The 22191-nt window shown below is 67.6% G+C and overlaps 3 protein-coding genes across 5 annotated transcripts; all 3 read right to left on the bottom strand.

The window, feature by feature from the left end:
* Positions 1-6752: 6752 nt before the first annotated feature.
* On the bottom strand, positions 6753-12221 carry CILP2 (cartilage intermediate layer protein 2). The gene is made up of 9 exons (XM_050321521.1): positions 12161-12221; positions 11259-11357; positions 10799-11071; positions 10400-10582; positions 10035-10193; positions 9691-9951; positions 9473-9581; positions 9240-9397; positions 6753-9145 (listed from the first exon to the last, which is right to left on the bottom strand). Exons 1-9 carry the CDS (start codon positions 12219-12221, stop codon positions 6753-6755), a joined length of 3696 nt encoding a protein of 1231 aa, XP_050177478.1.
* Positions 12222-13183: 962 nt separating this feature from the next.
* YJEFN3 (YjeF N-terminal domain containing 3) lies at positions 13184-19595 on the bottom strand. Of its 2 annotated transcripts, none has more exons than XM_050320899.1 (6): positions 19359-19595; positions 16834-16942; positions 14850-14960; positions 14650-14763; positions 14067-14217; positions 13184-13414 (listed from the first exon to the last, which is right to left on the bottom strand). In XM_050320899.1, exons 1-6 carry the CDS (start codon positions 19403-19405, stop codon positions 13215-13217), a joined length of 732 nt encoding a protein of 243 aa, XP_050176856.1. In that variant the 5' UTR covers positions 19406-19595; the 3' UTR covers positions 13184-13214. The 2 variants fall into 2 exon arrangements, with proteins under 2 accessions (XP_050176856.1, XP_050176855.1); XM_050320898.1 differs by lacking the exon at positions 19359-19595 and adding an exon at positions 17476-17616.
* A 648-nt stretch (positions 19596-20243) lies between these two features.
* NDUFA13 (NADH:ubiquinone oxidoreductase subunit A13) lies at positions 20244-21681 on the bottom strand. 2 transcript variants are annotated; one of them, XM_050320909.1, is made up of 6 exons: positions 21538-21681; positions 21357-21435; positions 20914-20985; positions 20748-20817; positions 20396-20526; positions 20244-20365 (listed from the first exon to the last, which is right to left on the bottom strand). In XM_050320909.1, exons 1-5 carry the CDS (start codon positions 21629-21631, stop codon positions 20407-20409), a joined length of 435 nt encoding a protein of 144 aa, XP_050176866.1. In that variant the 5' UTR covers positions 21632-21681; the 3' UTR covers positions 20244-20365; positions 20396-20406. The 2 variants fall into 2 exon arrangements, with proteins under 2 accessions (XP_050176866.1, XP_050176865.1); XM_050320908.1 differs by having other exon boundaries at positions 20244-20526.
* Between the last annotated feature and the right edge of the window lie 510 nt (positions 21682-22191).

Raw genomic sequence — 22191 nt, forward strand, 5'->3', positions numbered from 1 at the left:
CGCGTGTGGGATTTTTTTTTTCCCACCGAACACCCTTTTGGGCTGCGGTTTGGCCGCAGGTCACGGCCCAGAATAGACTCTGTTTGGGCTGGGAGAGGGGACAAGGCTCTGTCCCAGCTGGGGGGGTGAGCTGGGACGCTCCTGGGGGGCCGGTGGGATGCTGAGGTTCCCGCCTGACCCCACAGGATGGGGGGTTTGGATCGCAGGCAGACGCAGCGGCAACAAACAGCTGCATTTTCAAGGGGTTTATTGGAAGGCGGTTACAAAGTGCTGAGCTGTGGGGTAACTACGGATCAGAAACTCAGGGCAGCCTTGTCGTGCCTCTGTCCCCTCCCTCACCCTGGGAGCAGTACCTGGTGGCTGGACAGGAACCATCACCCCGGGATGCCCCCACGGTGGATTTGGGCAGAGCCAGTGGTGCCAGGGCAGGGCTGAGCAGGGGACAGGGGCGAGGGGGCTCCCACCCCCAGAGCCCACCAGGCTGCATGGGCATGGTCCCTCCTCACCCCACACCAGGGGACAGGGAATCACCGGGCCTGCGTTCCTGCTGCTCCAGGTCACTTTTTGAGGAACAGCCAAAGGAGGAAGATAAGGAGACACAGGAAGTTGGAGAACTTGTTTAAGCTGCTGTTGTCAGAGGTCTGCGGGCTCCTCGTGTCCCCGAGCTGGTTCTGCAGGGCCTGGTTCTGCAGCTGGAGCTCCTCCCTGTCGAGGATGGGGACAGTGGGTGACAGAGTGGGGGGCTGGGGGCGGTGAGGGGGGTGGGGGGGCTCACCTGCGGCTCTGCTCCTGCTCCAGCTGCTCCTGCTGCCAGGAAAGCTCCATCCTCAGCTCCCTGTTCTCCTCTGAGGGGAGAGGACAGCAGGGGGGTCAGGGGTCAGGGATCAATCGGGGTCACCCAGGGGACAAGGGTCACCCAGGGAGGGGAGACAGGATGACACAGGGGACTGTGATCAGGGTGACCTGGGGGATGAGGATTTAGGGTGTGCTGGGGGACAGGGATGAGGGTGGGCCCAAGGGTGTGGATCAGTGTCCCAGGGCATGAAGGTGACCCAAGAACAGGGACCAGGGTGTCCTAGGGCACAAGGGACCAGGTTGTATTCAGGGACAAGGACCAGGAACACAGGGGACAGGGCTCAGGGTGTCCCAGGTGCTGCTGCCCCCCCTTCCCACGCAGGACTCACCCTCCAGCCGCGTTAGTTCAGCCAGGGCCTGCTCCAGCTCCGAGGCTTTCCCCTCCAGCGCTCCCTGGGCAGGGACAGAGGGAATGGCTGGAGTTCCCAGCTCAGGATCCCCCCCCCCCATCAGAAGGTGTGGGGGTCCCAGGCCCCTCTCCCCCCACCAGCACCCCAGCACCCACCAGCTCCTTCCTGCAGCCGTCCCACTGCTCACGGGCCTCGGTGAGGGACCTGTTGGTGACATCCAGCGCCTCCTCCAGCCATGCCAGCCCCTCCGAGGCACCCCTGGCCCCCGCGGAGCCCCCTCCCCAGCGGCACAGCAGGGTGGGCACAGTCACTGCCAGCATCACCAAGGCCACCCCGAGGGTCGCAGCCGCCACCGCCTTCCAGGGGCGCCTGGCCGGGGGTGGGGGATGCGGACGGGAGATCTCCATCCTGCTCTGTCCAGGGCAAAAAACCACCCGGAGCCGGCGGGGACCTTGAGCTCCGCCCCCAAATACAGCAGTTTCGTTTCCCAAACAGGGGGACTTTTCCAGGAAACCACGTGCTTCCCGACCCTGCGGCTCGGAGGGAATGGGTGACCCCGGGCTGGGGCTGCGCTCTGCCCGCACCGGGGGCTGCTCCGGCCGCGGGGGGACCCCCAGACCCGCGTCCCGGGGAGGGGGCGGCACAGCTGGGGGGGCTGCGGGTGCCGGTGCCACCCCCTGGAGCTGCCGGGAGGGGAGGTGTCCATGGAGGTGGGGAGGGGGGGGTCACAGGGGCATCCCTTGGGGTGGGGAGGGACGTGGGGGTGTAAATAGGGTGGATGGGGTTTGGGGGATTAGGGTCACGGGGTAATAGGGGGTATGGGTTGCCTGGGATGGGGATGATTAGGGATACAGGACCCTGGCATAGGCAACCCCACCCCAGGGATGCTCCGGCCTCATCCCGGCTCTCCGAGCCAGCAACCACCGCCTCACCTTCCCCCCTCACCCCCCCGCGGCTCCCGAAATAGCTGCTCCACTTTTAGGAGTTTTTATTCTCCTGCTTCATGTGATAGAAAAGAGCAATGCCTGCGAAATGAGAAACACACCAAATATTTACCAAAACTTCCAGGATTTTTTCTTTTTTTTTTCCTTTCCTTTTTTTTTTTTTTTTTTTTTATTCTTCTCTTTTTGAGGCGGATTTTCGACATCTGGGGAATGAAAAGGCTCTGGCAGGTTCAGTGAACTGTCAGCGAAAAGGCTTTAAAGATGTTGTTATTATTATTTATGGGCTGGAGCCTGAGGAGGAACCGAGGCCAAAGGGTTCAAAAATAGCTTAAAAACCGGGAAGGGATGTTTTTTTCCAGAGCCGGCTCGTTTTTTGAACGGCGATATTGAGGTGCAAAGGGTTCAAAAATATATTGAAAAAGCAACTGGGAGAGGAATGTGCAGCAGCGAGGGCTGTCCCGCAGCCGGCGCACTGGAGCGTTCCCGTGGCATCCCGCCTCGGGATCGCTGCGGAAAACAAGTGTTAGTGCTCCGGGCAGCCCCTCTCCTGCTTCCCGCTGTTCCCCCCGCTCCCAGCTCCCAGCTGCTGACAGCCCCGTTCCCAGGGGACACGCAGCGATGCCCCTGCTGTCCCCACTCCTGCAGGGTTGGGGTCCCCTCGCCCAGGGTTTGTCCGTGTTTGGGGACGGTGTTTTTTTCCTGCTCCGGCAGGTTGTCCAGAGGGAATGCCGGGAGCGGAGCGGCGTCTCTTGGCCAGACGGCCTGGAATTCGGCAGCTGGATCGCGGCAGAGACGGGGAGCTGGCACCTCCCGTGTCCCCCCGTGACTGGATGTGCAGGGATGCTCCGAATTGCCCGGGGATGCTCCAGTTTGGGGGCCCTGGGGATGCTCTGGATGCCAGGGGATGCTCTGCTTTGGGCTGCCCAGGGATGCCTGAGTCTGGGGTCCTCGCAGGTGTTCCAATCTGGGGGTCCCCAGGGATGCTCTGGTTTGAGATTCCCAGGGATGCTCTGGTTTGGGGTCCCTGGGGATGCTCTGGATACCAGGGGGATGCTCTGGTTTAAGGTCTCCTGGGATGTTCCAGTTTGGGGCTCCCTGGGGATGCTCTGGATGCCCAGGGATGCTCCACTTTGGGATCCCAAGGGATTCCCTGGTTTGGGGTCCCCAGGGATGCTCCAGTTCTGGATGTGGGATGGATGAGCCCCCTCTGCACCCCCGAGGCTGGAGCCCTGGGCAGGATGAGGCCCCTGAGCAGGAGCTGCTGCACTGGAAGAGGAGCAGAATGGGGAGGGGACTCATGGGGCACATTTTGGGGATCAGCAGCTCCACCACCCCCCCTCAGCCCCCACCCCATGGCTTGGCCCTGGCAGATGGTGGGGTACAGTCCCCCCAGACCCCTCAGAGGGACTGAGAGGGGGGTCCAGGGCTGGCTCAGCTCCTCTGCTTTTCCCTTTCATCCTCGGCCTGTGCCTGTTCCCTCTCAGCCTGAAACGTGGGTTTTTCTCCTATTTTGGGTCGGCTTTTCAGCTGCTTCCTTTTATTATTTTAATTTAGGCACTGTCATTATATTTTCCATTATTTCAAAGAAAAAAAAAAAAAAAAAAGAAAGGGAAGCAGTCGAGCAGCTTCCCAAGGTGCTTTCCAGCCCCGAGCAGCTTTTGTTCCCAGCCTGAGCCAGGACGTGCTCGTGGGGCACAGCGTGGTGGAACCCCCTGTCCTTGGATCCCACCTCCCCGGGGGGGGCCAGAGGGGGTGGTTTGGGGGATGCAGGGATGCTGTTGGAGGGGGGAATATCCAAACAGGAGCCCCATCCCTGCTGCGGGGGCCGATGTGCCGGCACATCCCCTTCCCGCTGCCGTTGGGCTCCGGCCATCCCTAATTGCCGGGGCGGGCCGGGAGCTGCCGGCTCTGGGCTCCTGTTCCCTTCCCTGCTCTGCTATTCCCTTTTGGCAGGGGGGTAACAAGAAGCAGCTGAGCCTCCCCCACCTGCTTTCCCCTTCACCACAGGGACCCCAGTCCTCGTGGTGCCCCCTCTGCTGCATCCCGTGCTCCCGCCACCCAGGAACATTCCTGGCGCGTTTCCATCCCTGTCCCTGCTTCCAGGGCAGCGTCAGAGCTGGATGGACCCCCCTCACACACACCCCATGATGCTGAATCCACAACTCGGTCACCTCCAGGGGTATCCCCCTCTGGAGCTGCTGTGGGTCCCACAGATCCGTGTGGCAGCCCTTTCTGCTCAGGATTTGGGAATTAGAGGCCGAAGGATCCCGGCTGGCAGCCAGGGATGCTCAGCACGACCTGGAAGCCGGGAGGGGCCTGGGGGTTATTTTGGAACCCGTGGCACACAGGTGGGGTGTGGGCCTGCCTGGTGGTGGTGGGAGGCATTTGGGATCAGCACCAGGGGGCTCCTTATCCAGAGCTGGGAAGGTGCAGGACCCTCGGGATTGGGGATTAGAGCCCCACACCTGAGGGGAGCAGCAGGAGGGTTTTGGGAACAGCAGGAGGGTTTTGGCTGCAGCCCCCAGCCCAGCCCCTGACCCTGGGCAGGTTTCCAGCCCTCGGGAATGCGGGGCTGGGCTGGACACCCAGCACGGACCTCCCGCAGCCCTGGCACGTCCCTGCCTGTGTGCCCCTGGCCCCTTCTCCGTGTCCCTGGGATTGGGGGAGTCCTTGGCCACCCCTCTGCTCCCCCCCTGCACCCACCCCTGCCCATCCCAGAGCGTGGAGAACCCCAGGGCACGGCCTGCACTGGGGTGGGATCCAGGAGGTCCCACCAGCCCCTTCTCCTGCTGCTTTCTGCCTTTTCCCCCCCATTCTCCTTCCCGGCTCCATAAATAGCAGCGGGAGCCGCTTCCATCTGCCCTGCCCGCGCAGCTGCCTGCACCAAGCCAAGCAGATGGTGGAAAACAATCCTGCCCGCTGGCATTCCCCCCGGATCCCGGCCCCCCCAACCCGCCCGGCCCCACGGCTGCTGCCAACGGCGTCCATGGGGGAGCATCCCTCAGACTTCCCTGTGGAGGGGCACGTGGATCCCTCAGGAGCAACTCCCGGCACCCAGGGACAGGCAGAATCCAGGGAAAGGCAGTGCCTAGGGAAAAACAGCATCCAGGGATGAATAGGACCCAGGACAAGCAGCATCCAGGGACAGGCAGCACTCGGGACAGGCAGTATCCAGGGATTAGAAGCACTCAGGGATGGGAGCATCCAGGGACAGGCAGCATCCAGGGAAAAGCAGGGCCCAGGAACAGGTTGCACCCAGAATTTGGGCAGGGTGGGACCCCCACGATGGAGTCTCGGCATTCCAGGTGCCTCCTCCCTCGCTGTGCCGAGGCGTCGCCCACCCGACGTGCCGGCATCCGGCTGCGGTGGGTTCCGATCCCAGTGGGATGGGGAGGGAGAAGGGCTGGGATTTGGCTGCTGATTTGGCAAAAGCCCCCTGACCCCCCCTTCCCAGGGGCCTCGTGTCCCCTTTGATCTCGCGAGCTGCCGCATCCAGTGAAAGGGTGAAAAAATGCCTCGCTGGGGCCAAAGCGGGTTGTAAAAGGGAAATGTTGTCCCGGGTTTGGCCCCATAAACGCCGCCTGTTCCATTACAGCATCCGCCGGAGCCGTGGGTGGGAGGGGGCGCGGGGGGGGACCCACAAACCCCACCTCGAGCCTTGAGGGGGACAGACAGACGTCAGCTGGACGGACAGCCCCTGCCCCTCACCATGGTTGGGGTCACCCAGGAGGGGCCCAGCTCCTGCACTGGGCACATCCCCGTGCCGGGGTGGGGGCCCTGGGGCTGGATGGGGCCCCCCCTCCCCGGCTGCCACGTCCCCCAGCCGCGGGGAGCTGGCACGGGGCCCCCCGCGCCTCCGCCAGCGCCGCTGAACCGGCCCCAAGGCAAACAGGAGCCGCTGGGAGCGGTGCTACCGAACAGGGCAGGGGCTGGGGAGAGGGGAAAACACACGTGTCTGATCCCCCCCCGGAGAAGCCCAGCAGCCAGGCGGGTGTACACACAACTCTATATTTCGTAATAAATAATGTACAAACCTGCCCTGCGTGCCGGCGCCGCTGCCGTGGGGTCACCAAGGGTACCGGGGGGGGGAGCCTGGCACCGCAGTTGGAGGGCTGGTACCACAGGGAGGGCATCTTATCCGCATTATCCCAGCGTTTTCCCACCTCCTTGCGGGGTGCAGGGATGCGATGGGCGCTCCCAGCTCCTGGTACCCTCAGCCCTTGTGGGGGCACATGGGAGCTCTGCCAGGCTGGGACCCCCCTCCCATCTCAACCCCATCCCCTCTTTGCTTCCACCCCCTCTTTTATTCCTTTTATTTAAATACCCCGTGGGGCCGCGGCCCGGCTGTCCCAGGGCTGAGCACCAAGAGCTGCCCCGCGTGGGGCTGGGCTGGGGGCAGGGGCAGCACCGGGGGGGCCGGCAAGGCCGTTGGGGGCCCGTTGTCACCCCCAACCCCACACCCCGGTGGTCCCGCTCCCCTCTGTGCCCCAGGAGGGTCCCGCGTGTCCCCCCCTCGGTCGTTATAAATGAGCGCGGGTAAAAAGCGACGGGGAAAGGGAGGGCAGAGCTGAGCTGGGGAGGGGGCATGGGGGGCCCACAGCGCTCAGGGCTGGCCCCGCACCCGGCCCGGCCTCCGTGGGCTGCTGGGGGTCCGGCGGGTGGGCGTGGGGCCCAGGGCCTGGGCGCCGGAGGGGAAGTCCATCACCTCGGGGGGGGCGCGGCGCAGCTCGCCGGCCCCCATCTCCCGCCGGATCTCGGCCAGCGCCTCGGCCGGGGCCGTCAGCAGGCGCTGGAAGAAGCTCTCCTGGCCCGGCGGCCGCTCCTGGCACGTGAAGGTGACGGCCGTGCCCGCGCCCGCCTTCATCTCCCGCGAGAAGCCGTCGGAGGTACCGTCGAAGCAGCGGCCGATGGCGATCTCCTTGGCCAGGCGCGGGTTCTGGTCCGTCACGGTGTAGATGCCGTAGTTGTGGCCCAGCGGGTCCAGCGGGGCCAGCATGGCGAAGGCGCCGGTGTGGTTGTTGTCGGCGGGCGGCGGGTGCCGGCTCAGGTACTCGCGCAGGAGGCCGTTGACGGCCGTGCGGCGGCAGCTGCCCTGGGGCACGACGGACACCAGGGTGCGGTCGGCCAGGCCCTGGTCGAAGAGCATCCCGCTGCACTTGAACTCCACGCAGGCCGCCGAGGTGCCGTCCAGCGCCGCGTCCCGCACGCTGCGCGCGTCCCGCAGCCCGTAGAGCTGCCCCCGCGTGCGGGGGTGGGTGCCGCCCGCGTTGCGCGACCTCACCATGTACTCCTGCGGCCCCTCGATCTGCACCTTGATGAAGCAGGCCCTGAACTCCTGCGGGTTGGGCCACCACGACAGGTAGTCCCCGGTCCAGGAGGCCAGGTCGCTCTCCTTGAAGGGCACCACGTTGTACTCGTACTTGTCCACCTCCACGCGGTAGAAGCGCAGGTGGTTGGCGCTGGCCGGCGCCCGCTCGCACTCCTCCAGGCTGCGGTACGAGTAGATGGGGCCGTTGCTCTCATCGACGTTGTTGGGGTCGGGCTTGGCCACGTTGATCTGGAAAGCCGTCTTCTTCAGGTCGGGGTCGTCGTGGTCCGAGCGGCGGTAGCCCAGCTTGCCCAGGTAGGGCTGGGACACCCCGATGGCGCTGGGGTTGAGCTTGGGGCTGGAGGCCACGGCTTCCAGCTCCTCCCCGCCCAGCGTGGCGGTGACGTAGGCCGAGTAGGCGTCGGGGCGCTGGCCGTCGCAGAAGGCGGGCAGGCAGGCGCCGTTGGGGCCCGTCACCACGCTGTCGAAGCGGCCCCAGGCCCGCGGGTTGCTGGGGTAGCCCGGCTGGGGCTCCAGGTTGATGAGGCTGATGACCACCCCTTCCAGCTGCTCGTAGGCGTTGAACTTCTCGTTGCTGTAGGCCCTGACCTTGACGAAGCAGCGGCGATCCTCCGGCACGTCCAGGTTGAAGAGGCGCCGCTCCCGGATCTCCAGGTTCCCCACCAGGAAGGTCCTCTCCTCCCTCCTCCGCCGGCTGCCCCCGGCCAGGCGGAGGATCCCCTCCTCCTCCCACAGGCCGGTCTCGGGGTTCAGGGACCACAACTTCATCTTCTGCAGGTGCTCCGGCATCCAGACCTGCCCTGTGTCCATCCGCACCTGCACTGGCCCCGTCTGCAGCGCCGCGCCGCTCTCTCCTTCCCGAAAATCCACGGAGAACATGCCGTAGGTGCGCAGGGGGACGATCTCGCCCTCGGCGTTGGCGAAGCTGAGGTCGCTGGAGGCGGCGCTGGCCGTCGCCACGTCCCTGGGGTCCAGGAAGGTGACGCTGGCTCTGACCGTGCCGTTGAAAACCTCCCCGGAGGGGCGCAGGAAGGCGCCGGCAGGAAAGATGAGCTCCCCAATGGGCTCCCGGCCGCTCGCCTCTCCCAGCGGGATGGCATTGCCCCGGCTGCCGTCCAGGTCCACCGGCTCCTTCTTCCGCAGCATCTTCACCTCCTGGTACACGCTGCCCCCGCGGCGGTCGAAGGGCAGGACCTTGATGGCATCCACGAAGCGCTGCTGCCGGTCCACGAAACGGGCCACCAGGCGCTGCGTGTCCGGCGGCACCTCGATGGTGAAGGAGCCCTTGTAGCCGGTGAACCCCACCTTCCTGCCGCCCAGGAAGATCTGCCCGAAGCGCAGGGGCTCCCCGGTGTCGGCCGCCGTCACCCGGCCCTGCACCAGCACGCGGGGCTGGGCGCAGGGCCCGCAGCCGCACTCGGCCACCACCTTGATGGGCAGCAGGGAGCCGGCGCAGGGGATCTCCCGCAGCTCCATCCTGCGCACCCCGCAGCAGTGCCCCGTGGGCCCCCCGCAGCCCGAGGGGTCAGCGGGGCCGCCGGCGCACGGCGAGGGCGGGCACCGCCCCACGTTGTAGTGGCGGGAGCCGGCGGCGTCCTGGGGGCACTCGCTGGGCAGCTCCACCAGGCTCGGCTCCGGCTCCGAGCGGCAGCTCTGCTGGCCCTGGGCTGGGGGCATGGACAGGTCGGGGTTAGTGGGGTCAGGGCCGTGCTCCCCACCCCAGGGTGTCGCTGAGGCGAGCGAGGCCCACCCTGTCCTCACCCAGCACGGTGAGCTGCGCCGGTGCCGAACGGATGGCGCCCGCCTCGGAGCTGGCCTTGCAGTGGTAGGTGCCCGCCTGCTCCGGTGCCAGCCCCCGCAGTGCCAGGCGGCTGCCGGGCTGCTGCCCCTTCCTCTCCAGCAGCGTCCCGTTGTGGTACCTGCGGGCATGGGGACACGCTCAGTGGGGACGTGCCGGGCTCTGCCCTTCCCCACCACCCCCAGTCCCGGCTCACCAGTAATACTTCCTGGGCACGGGGGTGCCCGAGGCTTTGCAGCAGAAGGTCACGTCCTGCCCGGCCTCACGAACCTGCGTGCTGGGGTGCAGCACCATGTACGGCTTCTCTGCCAGGGGGAGAAGGTGGAAAAAGAGCCATGGACACCCCTGGATGGCCCCCACACCCCCCAACCCCTCAGGGGGTTCACTGCCCCCTGCCCATCCCACCGTGCTCACCCAGCCGCCGCAGCCTCAGCTGCACCGGGGCCACACTGGAGCCGTTGGAGGCGACAGGAGCCAGCGCTGGAGCGAAGCCCTCGCGGTGGGCACTGATGTTGGCAGCGCCCTGGCACAGCCCCACTGTGACAGCAAAGTGCCCGTGGGCATCGCTGCGGCCCAGCAGCGCCGGCGGGGAGCCCTCCAGGTAGATCTTGGCGTCCGGCAGCGCCGCCCCGGAGGCGGTGACGACGGTGCCCTGCAGCGTGTGCTCGGGGCAGGCTGTGGGGGCGTGGAGCTCAGACCCCCCGGCCGGCGGGCACCGGGGAGGGGGGTCCCCATCCCCACGTCCCCGCGGGCGGTACCTGGGCAGGGCGAGGGGGGACATTTCTGCACCTCGGTGGGGCGGCCGGGGCACGAGGTCTTCTTGGCAGCCTTGCAGCTCCGGCGCCGGACGCGCGTCCCGGCGCTGCCGCAGCTGCGGGAACAGGGGCCCCAGGAGCCCCACTCCGTCCACGCGGGCTCTGCGGGGGGACACCGCGTGGGAATCGGGCACCACGGGCCCCTCGACGCCTGGCCTGGGGTGGTCCTGAACCCCAGAGGGTCCCCAAACAGGGGGGCAGGCCCTGCTCACACCTCCATGCCCACAGAGCCGAAGGTGGACGTCACCAGGAGATGAGCCGACCCCAGGGGCAGGTGGGTGCCGGCAGGGGGGTTTTGGGGTCCCTACCTGGGCAGGGCCCGGCGCTGCAGGACCGGCGCTCCACGGCTTTGCCCTTGCACTTGACCTCCTTGAGGGCGGCCACGGGGCGGGCGTTGAGGCAGCGGCGGGTGCGGGTCTGGGTGCCGCTGCTGCCGCAGGCACGGCGCAAGCAGGGGCTCCACGAGGACCAGTGGGACCAGTAGATGTGCTCTGGGGAGGGGTAGAGGTCTTAACTGGGGACCCACCGCCCGCCCCCATGGTGTGGATGCTCTGGGGGACCCACAGCTCCCGCCGGGATGCGGAGCAGGGGGGTGATGAGCAAGGGGAGGGCATGGTGAAGGGTGCTGAACCCCCCTCCAAGGTGCCAGTGGGGTCTGGGGAGGTGGGACGCAGGTGGGACACATGTGGGACGCAGGGGGGACTCACCCAGCGGGCAGAGGAAGCGGATGTGGTAGTTGGAGCAGGTCTTGCCCGGGGGCTGCTCCTTGTTGATGCAGCGGAAGCCCTTCTTGGGGCTGGCGTGCACCACCTCGCCCACCTCCTCGGGCAGCTCCCACTCGGTGGTGCGGGCCTGGATGGCCACGGGCCGCTCACAGACGCGGTCCCGGTAGTAGAAGCGAATGGCCTCGAGGCTCTCGTGGTCCCCATCCCCCCCAGGGTGGTCGATGTTGAACCAGGACGTCCACTCGGCGCCTTTGCCTGTGGTGGAGCCGGGCCCTGAGTGCCCCCTGCCCGCCCCCTGCCCCCCTGGGCACTGGGGATGTGGGGATGGAGGGATGTGGCGTGGGAATGTTGGGGAGCAGAAAGGGTGGGTGGTGCAGGGTGGGCATGGCTTCTGTGGTATTGAAGGGGACACGGTGTCCCCAGGGCTCGGGGACAGCCGTACCTGCCGTGTCCAGGTCCAGCTCTGCCAGGTTGGGGGCGGCTTTCCAGGGCTTTCCCGTCGTTCCGCCCTTCCCGGGCTCCGAGTCGTTCTCCAGGGGCTCTGGGGGATGCAAAGAGTGGGAGAACCCCTGACCAGGGCACCCCATTCCAGGGGCATACAGAGGGACCCTGGCTGAGCCATGGGCACTGAAACAAAGCTGCGTCCCAGTGGGGAGGGGGACCCTGAGCCCCCCCAGACCCTCGTGGTCATCCAGGAAAGGGGGTTGGGGTGGGATTTACTGGCTCCAGGGGATGTCACTGCTGGTGACACCATTCAGGGTGGCCAAGGAAGGGTCACAGCCTCCTGGTAGCCAGGGATGGACCCAAAGGTGTTGATGGAAAACACTGCCTGTGATCTCCCAGCTGTCCCAGGATGAGCTCATCCCCAGGGGAAGATGTGGGACAAGGACACGACCCCAGGTACCCACACTGCACCCACCACGGCATGAACCCAGGGTCACACTGAGCCAACCAGGGCTTCCTGGGCCTCAGCCAGCCAGGGCCAGCAGGGCTGGTGGGGACATGGCGTGGGACATGTCCCCACCCCTTCAGTGCCACGGCCCAGGGGAGGAGAGAACCCCCTGAGCGCCACCAGCGTGTCCGATGCCAGAGGGACCACCCAGCTGTCACCATCCCAGCCCTGACCATGACCCTGGCACACACCTGGCCCTGGCACACATCAATCACCACTGCTGGCACACATCAATCACCACCCTGGCACACAACAATCACCATCCCAGGCACACCTCATCACCCCCAGCGAGCGCTCGGCCCCATCCCCATCCCCATCCTGCCCCTCTCCGCCGCCTCCAGCCCCCGGGAATGCGGTCCCCATGCCATGGCTGGATGGCAGAGCCACCTTACCTGTGGCCCCTGCGCCGTGCAGGGCGGCGAGAGCCAGGAGTGCCAGCGCCAGCTCCCCCATGGCTGCTCCGGCCGGCACTGCGAGCGGCGGCGGCTCCGCGGGGCTTTATAGGAGGCCTGTCCCCCTGGCTCCTGGCACACGGGGCTGGAGCCGTGACAAGTGGGAAGCGGGAGGGAGCCCTCCCGGAGCCGGCCGTGCTGCCGCTCCAGCCCGGGAAACTTGAGGGCTTGTTTTTGTAAAGCTGCTAAAATTGGATGCACTTGGGAATGCGGAGGGAGGGAAGGGGAAGAGGCGAGAGCGAGCCCGGCCTCGGCGCTGCTGCGGTCGGGGATGAGCTCGGGGTGCCAGCGCTGCCCTGGCACCGCTGCTGGAGGAGGGGGGGGATCTCAGTGCTCGGTGGGCTCTGCTCTGGCACCGCTGCCATGCCCTGGGAAGGCTGGGTGAGCCCAGGGTGGGGTTGGCACCGGGCACAGCTCCCCACTGCCCCTCTGGGCTTTCGGGATGCGAAACACCCCCTGTGATGGGGGATGGCGGCGTGGGGACCCCCCCCAGGTCACCCCCGGCCCCCTCCCTCGGCCAGGCCCGGCGGAAATCCCAGCGCATTCCCTGCATTCCCAGAAACTCCGGCTGTGCTGAGCCCCCCGAGGGGGAGGCAGCTCCAGGTGCTGCACTGGGGTCACGAACTCTGTCTCTGCTGGGGCAGGGGGGGACAGTCCCCAGCGGTGGCATGTCACTGGAAATGTCCACCCCATAGAGGGGGGGCTGCTGCAGCCACCCTTTCCCGGTGTTTTCCGGGAGATTCAGGCTATAGGGGGATGTGGCAGCACCAGGGACCCCACAATCACCTACAGGGCCACCACAGGTGCCAGTGTCCCCATAGGGGAGGTCACACCAGGTCTGTCCCCAAGAACAGCTCCCAGGGGGCACACAGGGGGGTTGAGCCGAGTCCCGGCACAATCCCCCAACCCCAACCCCACCGGGATGGCACCGGCCCCTCACCCTGTCCCCAGACACACCCTGAGGAGGAGCCACCAAGCACTTTATTTGGGGGGCTCACAGGGCCACCACGCACTCGGTGCCGGGGTACTCGGGGGGGTTGAGCTCAAACTTCTTCTGGACGTCGTAGGGCAGGAACCGCCCGGCCACGAAGTGCTGGCGGCCCAGGAAGCGCCGGGCACACTCCTTGGGGGCTGCCAGGGACACCAGGACATCGGGGCTGATCCCGCCGCTGCCCCCGGACTCGGCGTCCCACCCTGCGGACACACGGGGAGGGGGTGACCACAGGGGCACGTCCCACCCTGGGGGGACACGGACAGGGACTCAGGGGTGACCCCCAGGGTCGGGGTGCTGCCTGTGAGGGGGTGCTGTGGGGTGGTGGAGGTGGGGAGGGCACAGGGAGGACGGGGAGCGTGTCCCCCCCTCCGGCACCGCCCCCGCCCCGGCCGTGGCCTGGCTCCACGCGGGGTTTTTCTTGGTGGGGATTCACCAGTGACCGTGCCAAGGGCTCCTGTTTGCTCCCGCGGCGTGGGGGGGGGGCCACGCGGTGGGGGGGGTGGTGGTGGTGATGACAATTCCAGGCCTGGCCACCAGACACACGGGTGTTTTCAAATTACATCATGTCTCAGTTCAGGGAGTTTGTTATTTACCGTGGATGCCCCGAACGCATCCAGGGGAGCGGATCCGCCTCGCCCCGCGGGATGCTGCCAGGCTGGGGGGGCCGGGGGGGACAGTGGGGGGGTCCCCGGGGATGTCCCCACCCTGGGAGGGCACCGCGGGGGCTCCGTGGGTGCCCAGGCACGGCGGTGACACCGCGGAGGGCGCGGTGACAACACGGGGAGGGTGAGGAGCGTGAGGAACAGCGGGTGGGGGGGGTCCCATCCCGAGCCGGGGGAGGGGGCTGAGCACCTGAGGGCACATCCAGGCTGACGATGGGGATGCGGATGTGCTTGAGGGTGGCCAGGATGGCTGCGCAGGGCTCCCTCCCCTCGCCCACCTCCGCCTCGGCTCCCAGTACGGCGTCCACCACGGCGTTGTAGGCGTCGTTGATCAGCTGCACCTTTGGGGGGGAGTGGGGGACACACATGGGGTGTCCCCGGGTCCCCCCCGCCCTGCGGGACCGGCCCCGGCCCACGCGGGGATCCCGTTTTCCTGCAGAATTGGGCTCACCCAGCAGCTACGGCCGAGAAAATCCCCCCCGGGATGAGGAGGGAGGGAGGGAGGGGGGGCCGGGGCAGAGCCCGGCACGCCGAGACGCGCGGCCGCGGCCAGGGCAGCGATTTTGGGTCAAATTCCTCCCGCCCCAGCCCGGAGGCTTCCAAAAACAACAGAGCCCGTGGCTGGCGGGGCCGCGGCAGCCGCCGCTGGATTTCATGGCATCCCTGGGCTCCCAGCAGAGCCGGGACCGGGCGGGGGAGGAGGGAAAAGGGAGGAATAAAGTCGGTGCTGTCGGGCAGGGAGTGCGGGGGCTGGCGGGGCTGGCGGGGCTCACCTCGGTGGGCAGGTAGGACAGGAAGGGGATGTCCATCTTCTCGCACTGCGTGGTGAAATCCCGGTACAGGGGGTCCGGGGAGCGCTTGGGGTAGAAGATGGTGGGCTCGTAGTCCTGCAAGGCAGGGGAGGGATCGGGGTGGGGGGTCCGGCATCGCTCGGGGATGAAGGGGAGCAGGGGGAAGGGAGGGAGGTACCCACAAAGATGCGGAGGTGGCGGGCACACACCAGCCCGATGGCCCCGTTCTGCGCCGGCCCGCACACCACCAGCACCGTGGGCTGCTTCCGGGGCAGCGACGGCAGCGGGAACGCCTGCAGGACACGGGAATGGCCCGTCACCACCTCCCTGGGCCACCGTGCCACCGCCAAACGGCACCCGGGCACGGCGAGGGGGCAGGGGCACCGGGGAGGGAGGGGTAAGTGGACCCACGCGGTGGAGGGGGCAGCACCGGGCGTTGAGGTGGGGATGGTGCCCGGGGTGGGATGGGAGTGCCACGTGGAGCAGGATGGGGACGGGGATGGCGCCCAGGGCAGGACAGGGCATGGGGTGGGATGGTGACAATCCCCAGGGTGGGATGGGGGTGGCACTCGTGGCAGGATGGGGATGGGATCCACGGCAGGACAGGGAATGGGATTGGATGGGGGTGGCATCAATGGCAGGCCTTGGGTGGTACCCAGGGTGGGGTGGGCCAGGAATCACAGTGGGATGAGGATAATGCCCAGGGTGGGATGAGGATGGTGCCTAGGGTGGGATGAGGATGATGCCCAGGATGGGATGAGGATGATGCCCAGGATGGGATGAGGATGGTGCCCAGGGTGGGATGAGGATGATGCCCAGGGTGGGATGAGGATAATGCCCAGGATGGGATGAGGATAATGCCCAGGATGGGATGAAGACGGTGCCCAGGATGGGATGAGGATGATGCCAACAGCAAGGATGGGGATGATACCCATGGTGGGATGAGGACGATGCCCATGGTGACATTCCAGCAGTGCCCATGGTGGGATGTAGAAACATGCCTATGGTGGGACCTGGATGATGCCCAAGGTGGGATCAGGAGGATGCCCACGGTAGGATCCAGAGGATGCCCACGGTGGGATCCAGGGGATGCCCAAGGTGGGCTGAGGACGCTGCCCAGGCCAGGCCGGTGCCCCAGGGCCGGGGGCTCCCCGCCAGCTGCAGGGAGGTGGCTCCGTGCTCCACATACCAGGAGCCTGCCCGGGAGGCTGTTTATCCATTGACGGATTTTTTCCTGCTCACGGAGCCTGGCTCCAGGTCCCGTCCCCCGCCAGCGCCCGGAGCTCCCGGCCCGTGTGAGCCCGGCCCTGGCCCTGCCCGGCGCCAGCTGCGCTGCCAGCACCTCCTGGGGACGTGCCCGAGGGGACAATGCCCAGGGACCCCGGATTGGGAGGGGGAAACCAGGGCTGGGGGTCTCCCTGAGGAAGAGGAGGGTGCTGGGCCCCACGGGGAGGATGCTCAGCGCCCGTGGGGTTAGGGATGCTGCGGCACCGGGGGCAGCCCCGAGAGGCTCCAACAGCAAAATATTTCTCCTCCTCCTCAGGCAACCCGGCTGCCCTTGGAGAAGGGAAGGGCAGAGCCACCTCCGACGGAAAAGCTGAGGCAGCGGGCGCGGAGCTCACAAAGCTGCCCTTGATGCTGCCCCTCGGCGCTGCTCGGCTGCCTCCTCCCTCTCCTCCTCCTTCTCCTCCTCCCCCTCCTCCTCCTCTTCCTCCTCACATCCAGCACGAGCACCCTGTGGTCCCAGTGACAGGAGTATCACCAGGACATGGGGACCCCCCAAGACCCCCATCCCCCCCTCCCTGACACCCCAGGAGGGGCTGAGCATCCTCATCCCATGGACTGTGTGACCTCTGCCCTGGCTGAGCCCGATTCCCAGGGGGAATAGTGGATGGGGGAAGGTCAAGAGATGCAAAAAAACCCACCCAGGGAGAGGCTGGAGCCCTGGCACGGCTGGAGCGTTGCTGCCCACCAGGCTGTGCCACCGTCCCCGCTGCCCCTTGTCCCCACACCCCGGTCTGGAGTGGGAGGGAGACACAGTCTGGGGTGGGACAACACAGAGGGGGACAGGATGAGGGGGGGAGAACAGCTGGCAGCAAAGCCCTCAGCCCTGGGATGGTGTCCCCAGCCCTGCCATGGTGTCCCCAGCCCCTCTGGCTACCTCACCTTGGTGACAGCCACGGCACAGGCGTGTCCCCAGATCTCGATGAGCTGCTGCCTCCCAAACCGATAATCCTCCAGCAGCTCCTTCTCGATGGCCTCGGCCTCTGCCTTGCTGTGGGGGGGGGAGAGGGCACCAGTGAGACGGCACTGCCCCCTCACCCACGGGAGGGATTTGGAACCTCCCTCCATCCCAGGGCACTGGGTGAGCGGGTGGGGGGCTCGTGGGGCTTGGGGTGGGCATGGCCTGTGGCTCAGGGACAGGGCTAGGCTCGGCTGGCACATTTGGGGGCCCAACCCCGCGGGTGGGGGGGCTGGATCCGTGCGAGGCACGGCCCTGGCAGCGCCCCCGGGCTCGTGGGGCTCGGGCTGTTACATAAAAGCGAACAATGCTGCGGTTGTTCCGTCGCTGCCGAGCCGGGAGCTGGCAGGGCCGGGAGCCGCCGATGGGACAATAATTGCTCACATCTGTTGGCTTCACCTGCGCGGGTGGAACGGGCTGGGCCGGCTCCAGCGCGGGCTGCGGGAGGGGGGCCTGGGATCAGACCCCTGGGAGAGGCTCAGGGATGGAACCCACGGCCCCAGGGGGAGCTGGGGGGCTCCAGCCCCGGCCCTGCCCCCATTTTGGGGGGCACAGTCACACCTCACCCAGTGCCAGCCACGGAGAGGGGACCTGCCATGGGCAGGGATCGTCTGGTGCTCCTGGAGGGCGTCATGGGCTGGGGTGCCTGGATGGGATCCCTGGTGAGATCCCTGGCTGCTCTGGGTGTCCTGGCAGAGCCCAGAGACCATTTGGATCTGGCATCCCCTTGTCATTCAGGCAGTGAGCCCCCTTCCTAGTCCCCCATTCCTGCATCCCATCCCCTGCCTGCTCCTGAAAAACCTCCCAGGAAAACTTCATCCCATTCTATCCTTTCCCATCTCCATCCCACCTCATCACATCCCTTCCTATCCCATCCCATCCCATCCCATCCCTTCCCCTCCCCTCCCATCCCATCCTATCCCATCCTATCCCATCCCATCCCATCTCATCCCATCCCATCCCATCCCATCCCATCCCATCCCATCCCATCCCATCCCATCCCATCCCATCCCACCCCAGTCCCCAATCCTTTGGTGCCCTCTAGTGAGTCCCAGCCCGTCCCCAGCCCCACACTGGGGTCCTGGGGAGAGAACGGGGGGTCGTGGTGGTCGGACAGAGCCGCGTTGTCCCCGTGTCCCTCCCGCACCGAGCAGGGCCGGGGGGGCCGGGAGGGGGGCCGGACACAGCTGTGTGTGTGTTGTCCCTCGCCCAACAAAAGGCACGTATCTGACAAAATTCCCCACGTCTGTTCCCGGGAGAACATTATCCATAATCGCTGCTGGCAGGGAAAATCCTGGGCGCCGGCCCGGGCTGGCTCCCGCTGCCCTGGCAGCGTCCCCAGGGAGGGGACACACGTCACGGGGCTCCCCGGCATCGCCGCCCACCGCGAGGGCTGCGGGGTCACCTCCAGGTCCCCTCCGCTCCCCCCGCCTGGAATTCTGCTCCCGACCCCCCCAGCAGAGCCCAGTCCAACCCAGTCCAACCCAGTTCCTGCTGCCTCCACCGCTGGGTGCCCGGGGCTGCTGCGGGGTTGGGGGCAGGAGCGAGAGGAGCCGAGGGATGAGGGGACGAGAGGATTCCTCAGTGTCCCTTCCCGTATCCCAGCCCCAGGACACCCCGGGCGCTGCATCCCGGAGCCCTGTCCCGTGTGTGCATTCCAGCTCCACCTCCCGGTTCCACATCCCAGTTCTCATCCCAGTTCTGCATCCCAGCATCACATCCCCATCTCGGCATCCCAGTTCCGCATCCCGCTCCTGCATCCTGCCAGCTCCGTCTCCTCCCCCTCTGCATCCCAACTCCACATCCCAGCCCCGTATCCCGGTTCCATCTCCCGTTCCCGCCGCTCGTTCCCCCTCCCCGGTCCATCTCGGCTACGGGACCCTCCGAGTCCCCTGGGTTGCAGGGGGGGGTCCCGGGCGCACCCCCCCGGCCGCTCCCGGGATCCCCGGCGGGTCCCCTCGCTCCGCTCTCGCTGCCGGAGCATCCCCGCCGCAGCCATGGAGACCCGGGATGCGGTTTCCCTGGCAACGGAGGCTCCGTGGGTACCGACCCCCCCCCGCCCCCGCGGCTCCTTGGGGGGGATCGTCCCGGGGGACACGCGTGGGGACCGGGAGGGTCCGGGAGCATCACGGAGGGCAGGAACCCACCCGGGGGGCGTCCCGGGGCAGCGAGGGGGTCCCGCCCCACCAGCGGGACCTCGTGAGCCCCCAGTACCCCCCGGGGTCCCCACCGCGTTCTGCGGGGCTCCGGAACTGGCCACGACCCCGCGGGCAGCAGGGACCGGTCCGGGGCGAGCCGGGGGTCGGGGGATGGCAGGGGCGTCCCGGGGGCGAATCCGGTAACCGGGTGAGGGTACCGGCACCGGCGCGGCGGGACCCGGGACCACCTGGAGCTCCCGCTTCTCTCCCGCGCGGGCCGGGGGGCTCTCTGGGAGGACCCCCGGGCTCACCTGAGGTACCGGGGGGGCTCCCGGGAGGGGCAGGACGCGGAGCTCATGGCGGGCGGTGGTACCGGGAGCGGCGGCGGCGGGACGGGGACCCCCGGGGGCTGGAGCGGACCCTCGGCTGGAGCGGGACCCTCGGGAGCAACGCGGAACCCCGGTTGGAGAGGATCCCTCGGGAGCAGCGCGGACCCCCGGCTGGAGAGGATCCCTCGGCTGGAGAGGATCCCTCGGGAGCAGCGCGGGCCCCCGGCTGGAGAGGATCCCTCGGGAGCAGCGCGGACCCTCCTGCTGGCCCGGCCCCCTCGGCTGGACTGGCCCGGTCCCCGCGGGGACCCCCGGCTGGAGCGGCCCCGGCGCTCGGCGGTGCCGCCCGGGGGGAGGCGGCTCCCGCTGCCCCCGCCCGCCGGGGCCGGTCCGACTCCCACCCCCCGCCCTCTCGGGCATCGCACCGGCCCCTCCCGGGAACGGGAACAGCGGCCGAGATTCCCGCAGGATGCGTGTGGGGGGGATGTGGAGGGGGGTGGCGGCTGGGACCCCGCTGGGACCCCGGGAAGCCCCTTCCTCCCCACCCCCGAGCGAGGGGAACGCGTCAAAACGGTGTCAAATTCGGTGGGTTTCACCCGCCGCTGCTCCGGTGGGATCCACATCCACGGGATCCACATCCATGGGATCCACATCCATGGGATGTGTGAGTACAGGAAGAGTTCAGAACCCTCCCTGACCCACCTCAGTGACACCGAGGCAGGGAGGGGGGACAAGGACAAGGCCACCGGCTGCCCCCTCCATCCCACATTCCCACCCCAATTCCCGGGCAGGGAAGAGCAGGAAACACCGCGGGAGACGCCGAATTCCCGGTGGGGGACGGGGGGGGATGAGCAGGAACACACCGGACACGGGATCCACGTGGTTTAATAACGGGGCTTAAGAACAGGCGGCACCCGGAGCCTGGGAAGTGCCGGGATGGGCAAAAACGACCCGGGAAGTGCCGGAACAAGGGAAGGAGGAGCCCGGGAGGGGCCGGGATGGGGAAAACAGCTCGGGGCGGGGCCGGCTCTCAGACGTAGTACTGCAGCCCGAACTTGGCGTTGTCCATCTCGGCCGAGGGCCGCAGGTAGTAGAGCTCGTCCAGCGTGGGGGGCACCCAGCGCTCCGTGTGGAACACCGACTCGCCCACCTGGAAGGCAGGGAATGCTGGGAGAGGCGGGATTGGGCCCCATCCCCAGCTCCAAGGGGGAAGGAGCTGGGGGGAAATCCTTGGAGCCAGGGCGATCCCAGCTCTCCAGGTGCCCAAATCCACTGGAATGGCTGCTTCCCAGCCCGTGGGATCACGGAGGGGCAGCCCCCCACCCCTACCCCCCATTCCAGCACCCCCTTCCCCTCCCGGGGGTCACAAACCTTCCAGCCGGGAACGTCCCTCATGATTTTGGCCTCCTCGTCCAAATTCTGCCGCAGCATCCGGAGGGTTCTGCGGGACAGGGGGAGGCTGAGCGGGACACTGTGTGGGGGGGACAGAGCACCCGAGGGGGTCCCGAGGCCCGGGGAGGGTCCCCAGCCCCCGTACCTGCGGTCAGACTCCGCCTGCAGCAGCGGCATCAGCGCGATCCGAGCCTCCAGCTCCTCGATCAGCAGCCGCCTGCGCCGGGAGGGGGGTCAGGGGGTCCCTGGAATACTGGGGGGGTACTGGGATAGCTGGGTGGGGGCACTGGGGTACAGGAGAGGGGGCCGTGAAGGGTTTGGGGTCCCGGGGGTACAGGAGGGTCGGGAAGAACCGGGGGGGATGGTCCCTGAGCTGCTGGGGAGCACTGAGGGGGTGTTTGGGGGGTACAGGGAAGGGGGTCCGGGGAGCGCTGGGTGGGGGGCATCGGGACATCCCGGGAATGCGGGAACAGCGCATCCCGAGCAGGACCCGCAGCAGGACCCGCGACCCCGGGAGGGGGGTTGTGTGTGTGTGTGTGGGGGTAACGGGGACCCCCGGGGCTGAACGGGGAGACCCCCGGGCGTCACCTGCGCTCGCGGTTCCACTTGATGAGGGTGTAATAGCCCATCAGGAGGCTCCCGACGCCGATGGCGAACAGGCTGTACCCTGGGGGGGCACGGTCAGGGCGGCACCGTGGGGGTCCTAGGGCCGGGATGGGCCCCCCCCGAGCGCCGCCCCCCGAGCCCCGGGGGGATGCCCGGCGCCCACCTGAGAGGCCCCTGCGCGGGAGGTGCCGCTTGTAGTCGATGGGGCCGTACCCGCCCGGCGGGGCCATGTCCTGCTTCACCTTCGGCGCCGCCATCGCGGCGCTCGCCAGTGACGTCACCGCCCCGCGCCGCTCCGCGGGGGAGCCACGTGGATCCGCCACGTGTGTGGGGGGGGCGCGGCTTAAAAGGGCAACGCGCGGGTTTAAAAGGGCAACGGCGGAGAGCGGGGCCTGCACGGGTGGGGTGGGGTGGGGGGAGAGGGGGGTCCCGGCAGGATCCCAGGCGGGATCCAGCGCTTCTCTGGGATCGCTTTCCCACGGAAGGGGCTCCAGGACTTCCCTGGGATCATCTTCACACCCAGCGGGATCCATCATTTCTCTGGGAGGCACCTTCTCACCCCATGGGCTCCATCACTTCTTTTTGGGACCGCTTTCCCGCCTGATGGGATTCCTTGGGAGCATCTTCCCACCCGACAGGATCCATCGCTTCCTTGGGATCACCTTCGCACCCGACAGGATCCATCGGTCCCTTGGGAACATCTTCCCACCAATGGGATCCATCATTTCCCTGGCATCATCTCCGTAGGGCTGGGATTGGCACTCGGAGCACCTCTGGCAGGACAGGGCTGGGAGGCTCCACGAGGACTGGGAAGGGT

This window comes from Myiozetetes cayanensis, unplaced genomic scaffold (assembly GCF_022539395.1).
Source record: "Myiozetetes cayanensis isolate MyiCay16 unplaced genomic scaffold, myiCay2020 scf26, whole genome shotgun sequence".
Lineage (NCBI taxonomy): Eukaryota > Metazoa > Chordata > Aves > Passeriformes > Tyrannidae > Myiozetetes > Myiozetetes cayanensis.

Bases quoted from the DNA above. Each gene is read 5' to 3' on its own strand.
- CILP2 (XM_050321521.1), bottom strand. From the start codon at position 12,221: ATGGGGGAGCTGGCGCTGGCACTCCTGGCTCTCGCCGCCCTGCACGGC. The intron at 10,583-10,798 runs GTGAGTCCCCCC...ACCCCTCCCCAG, and splicing joins CCGCTTCCTCTGCCCGCTGG to AGCACATCTACTGGTCCCAC. The intron at 9,146-9,239 runs GTGAGGACAGGG...CCATGCCCCCAG, and splicing joins GGCGCAGCTCACCGTGCTGG to CCCAGGGCCAGCAGAGCTGC.
- YJEFN3 (XM_050320898.1), bottom strand. From the start codon at position 17,543: ATGACGCCCTCCAGGAGCACCAGACGATCCCTGCCCATGGCAGGTCCC. The intron at 14,764-14,849 runs GTGGGTACCTCC...CCTGCCTTGCAG, and splicing joins CCCGCCACCTCCGCATCTTT to GACTACGAGCCCACCATCTT. The intron at 14,218-14,649 runs GTGAGCCCCGCC...TCCCCCCCAAAG, and splicing joins TGTCCTACCTGCCCACCGAG to GTGCAGCTGATCAACGACGC.
- NDUFA13 (XM_050320909.1), bottom strand. From the start codon at position 21,631: ATGGCGGCGCCGAAGGTGAAGCAGGACATGGCCCCGCCGGGCGGGTAC. The intron at 21,436-21,537 runs GTGGGCGCCGGG...GTGCCCCCCCAG, and splicing joins CCCGCGCAGGGGCCTCTCAG to GGTACAGCCTGTTCGCCATC. The intron at 20,986-21,356 runs GTGACGCCCGGG...CTCCCGGCGCAG, and splicing joins AAGTGGAACCGCGAGCGCAG to GCGGCTGCTGATCGAGGAGC.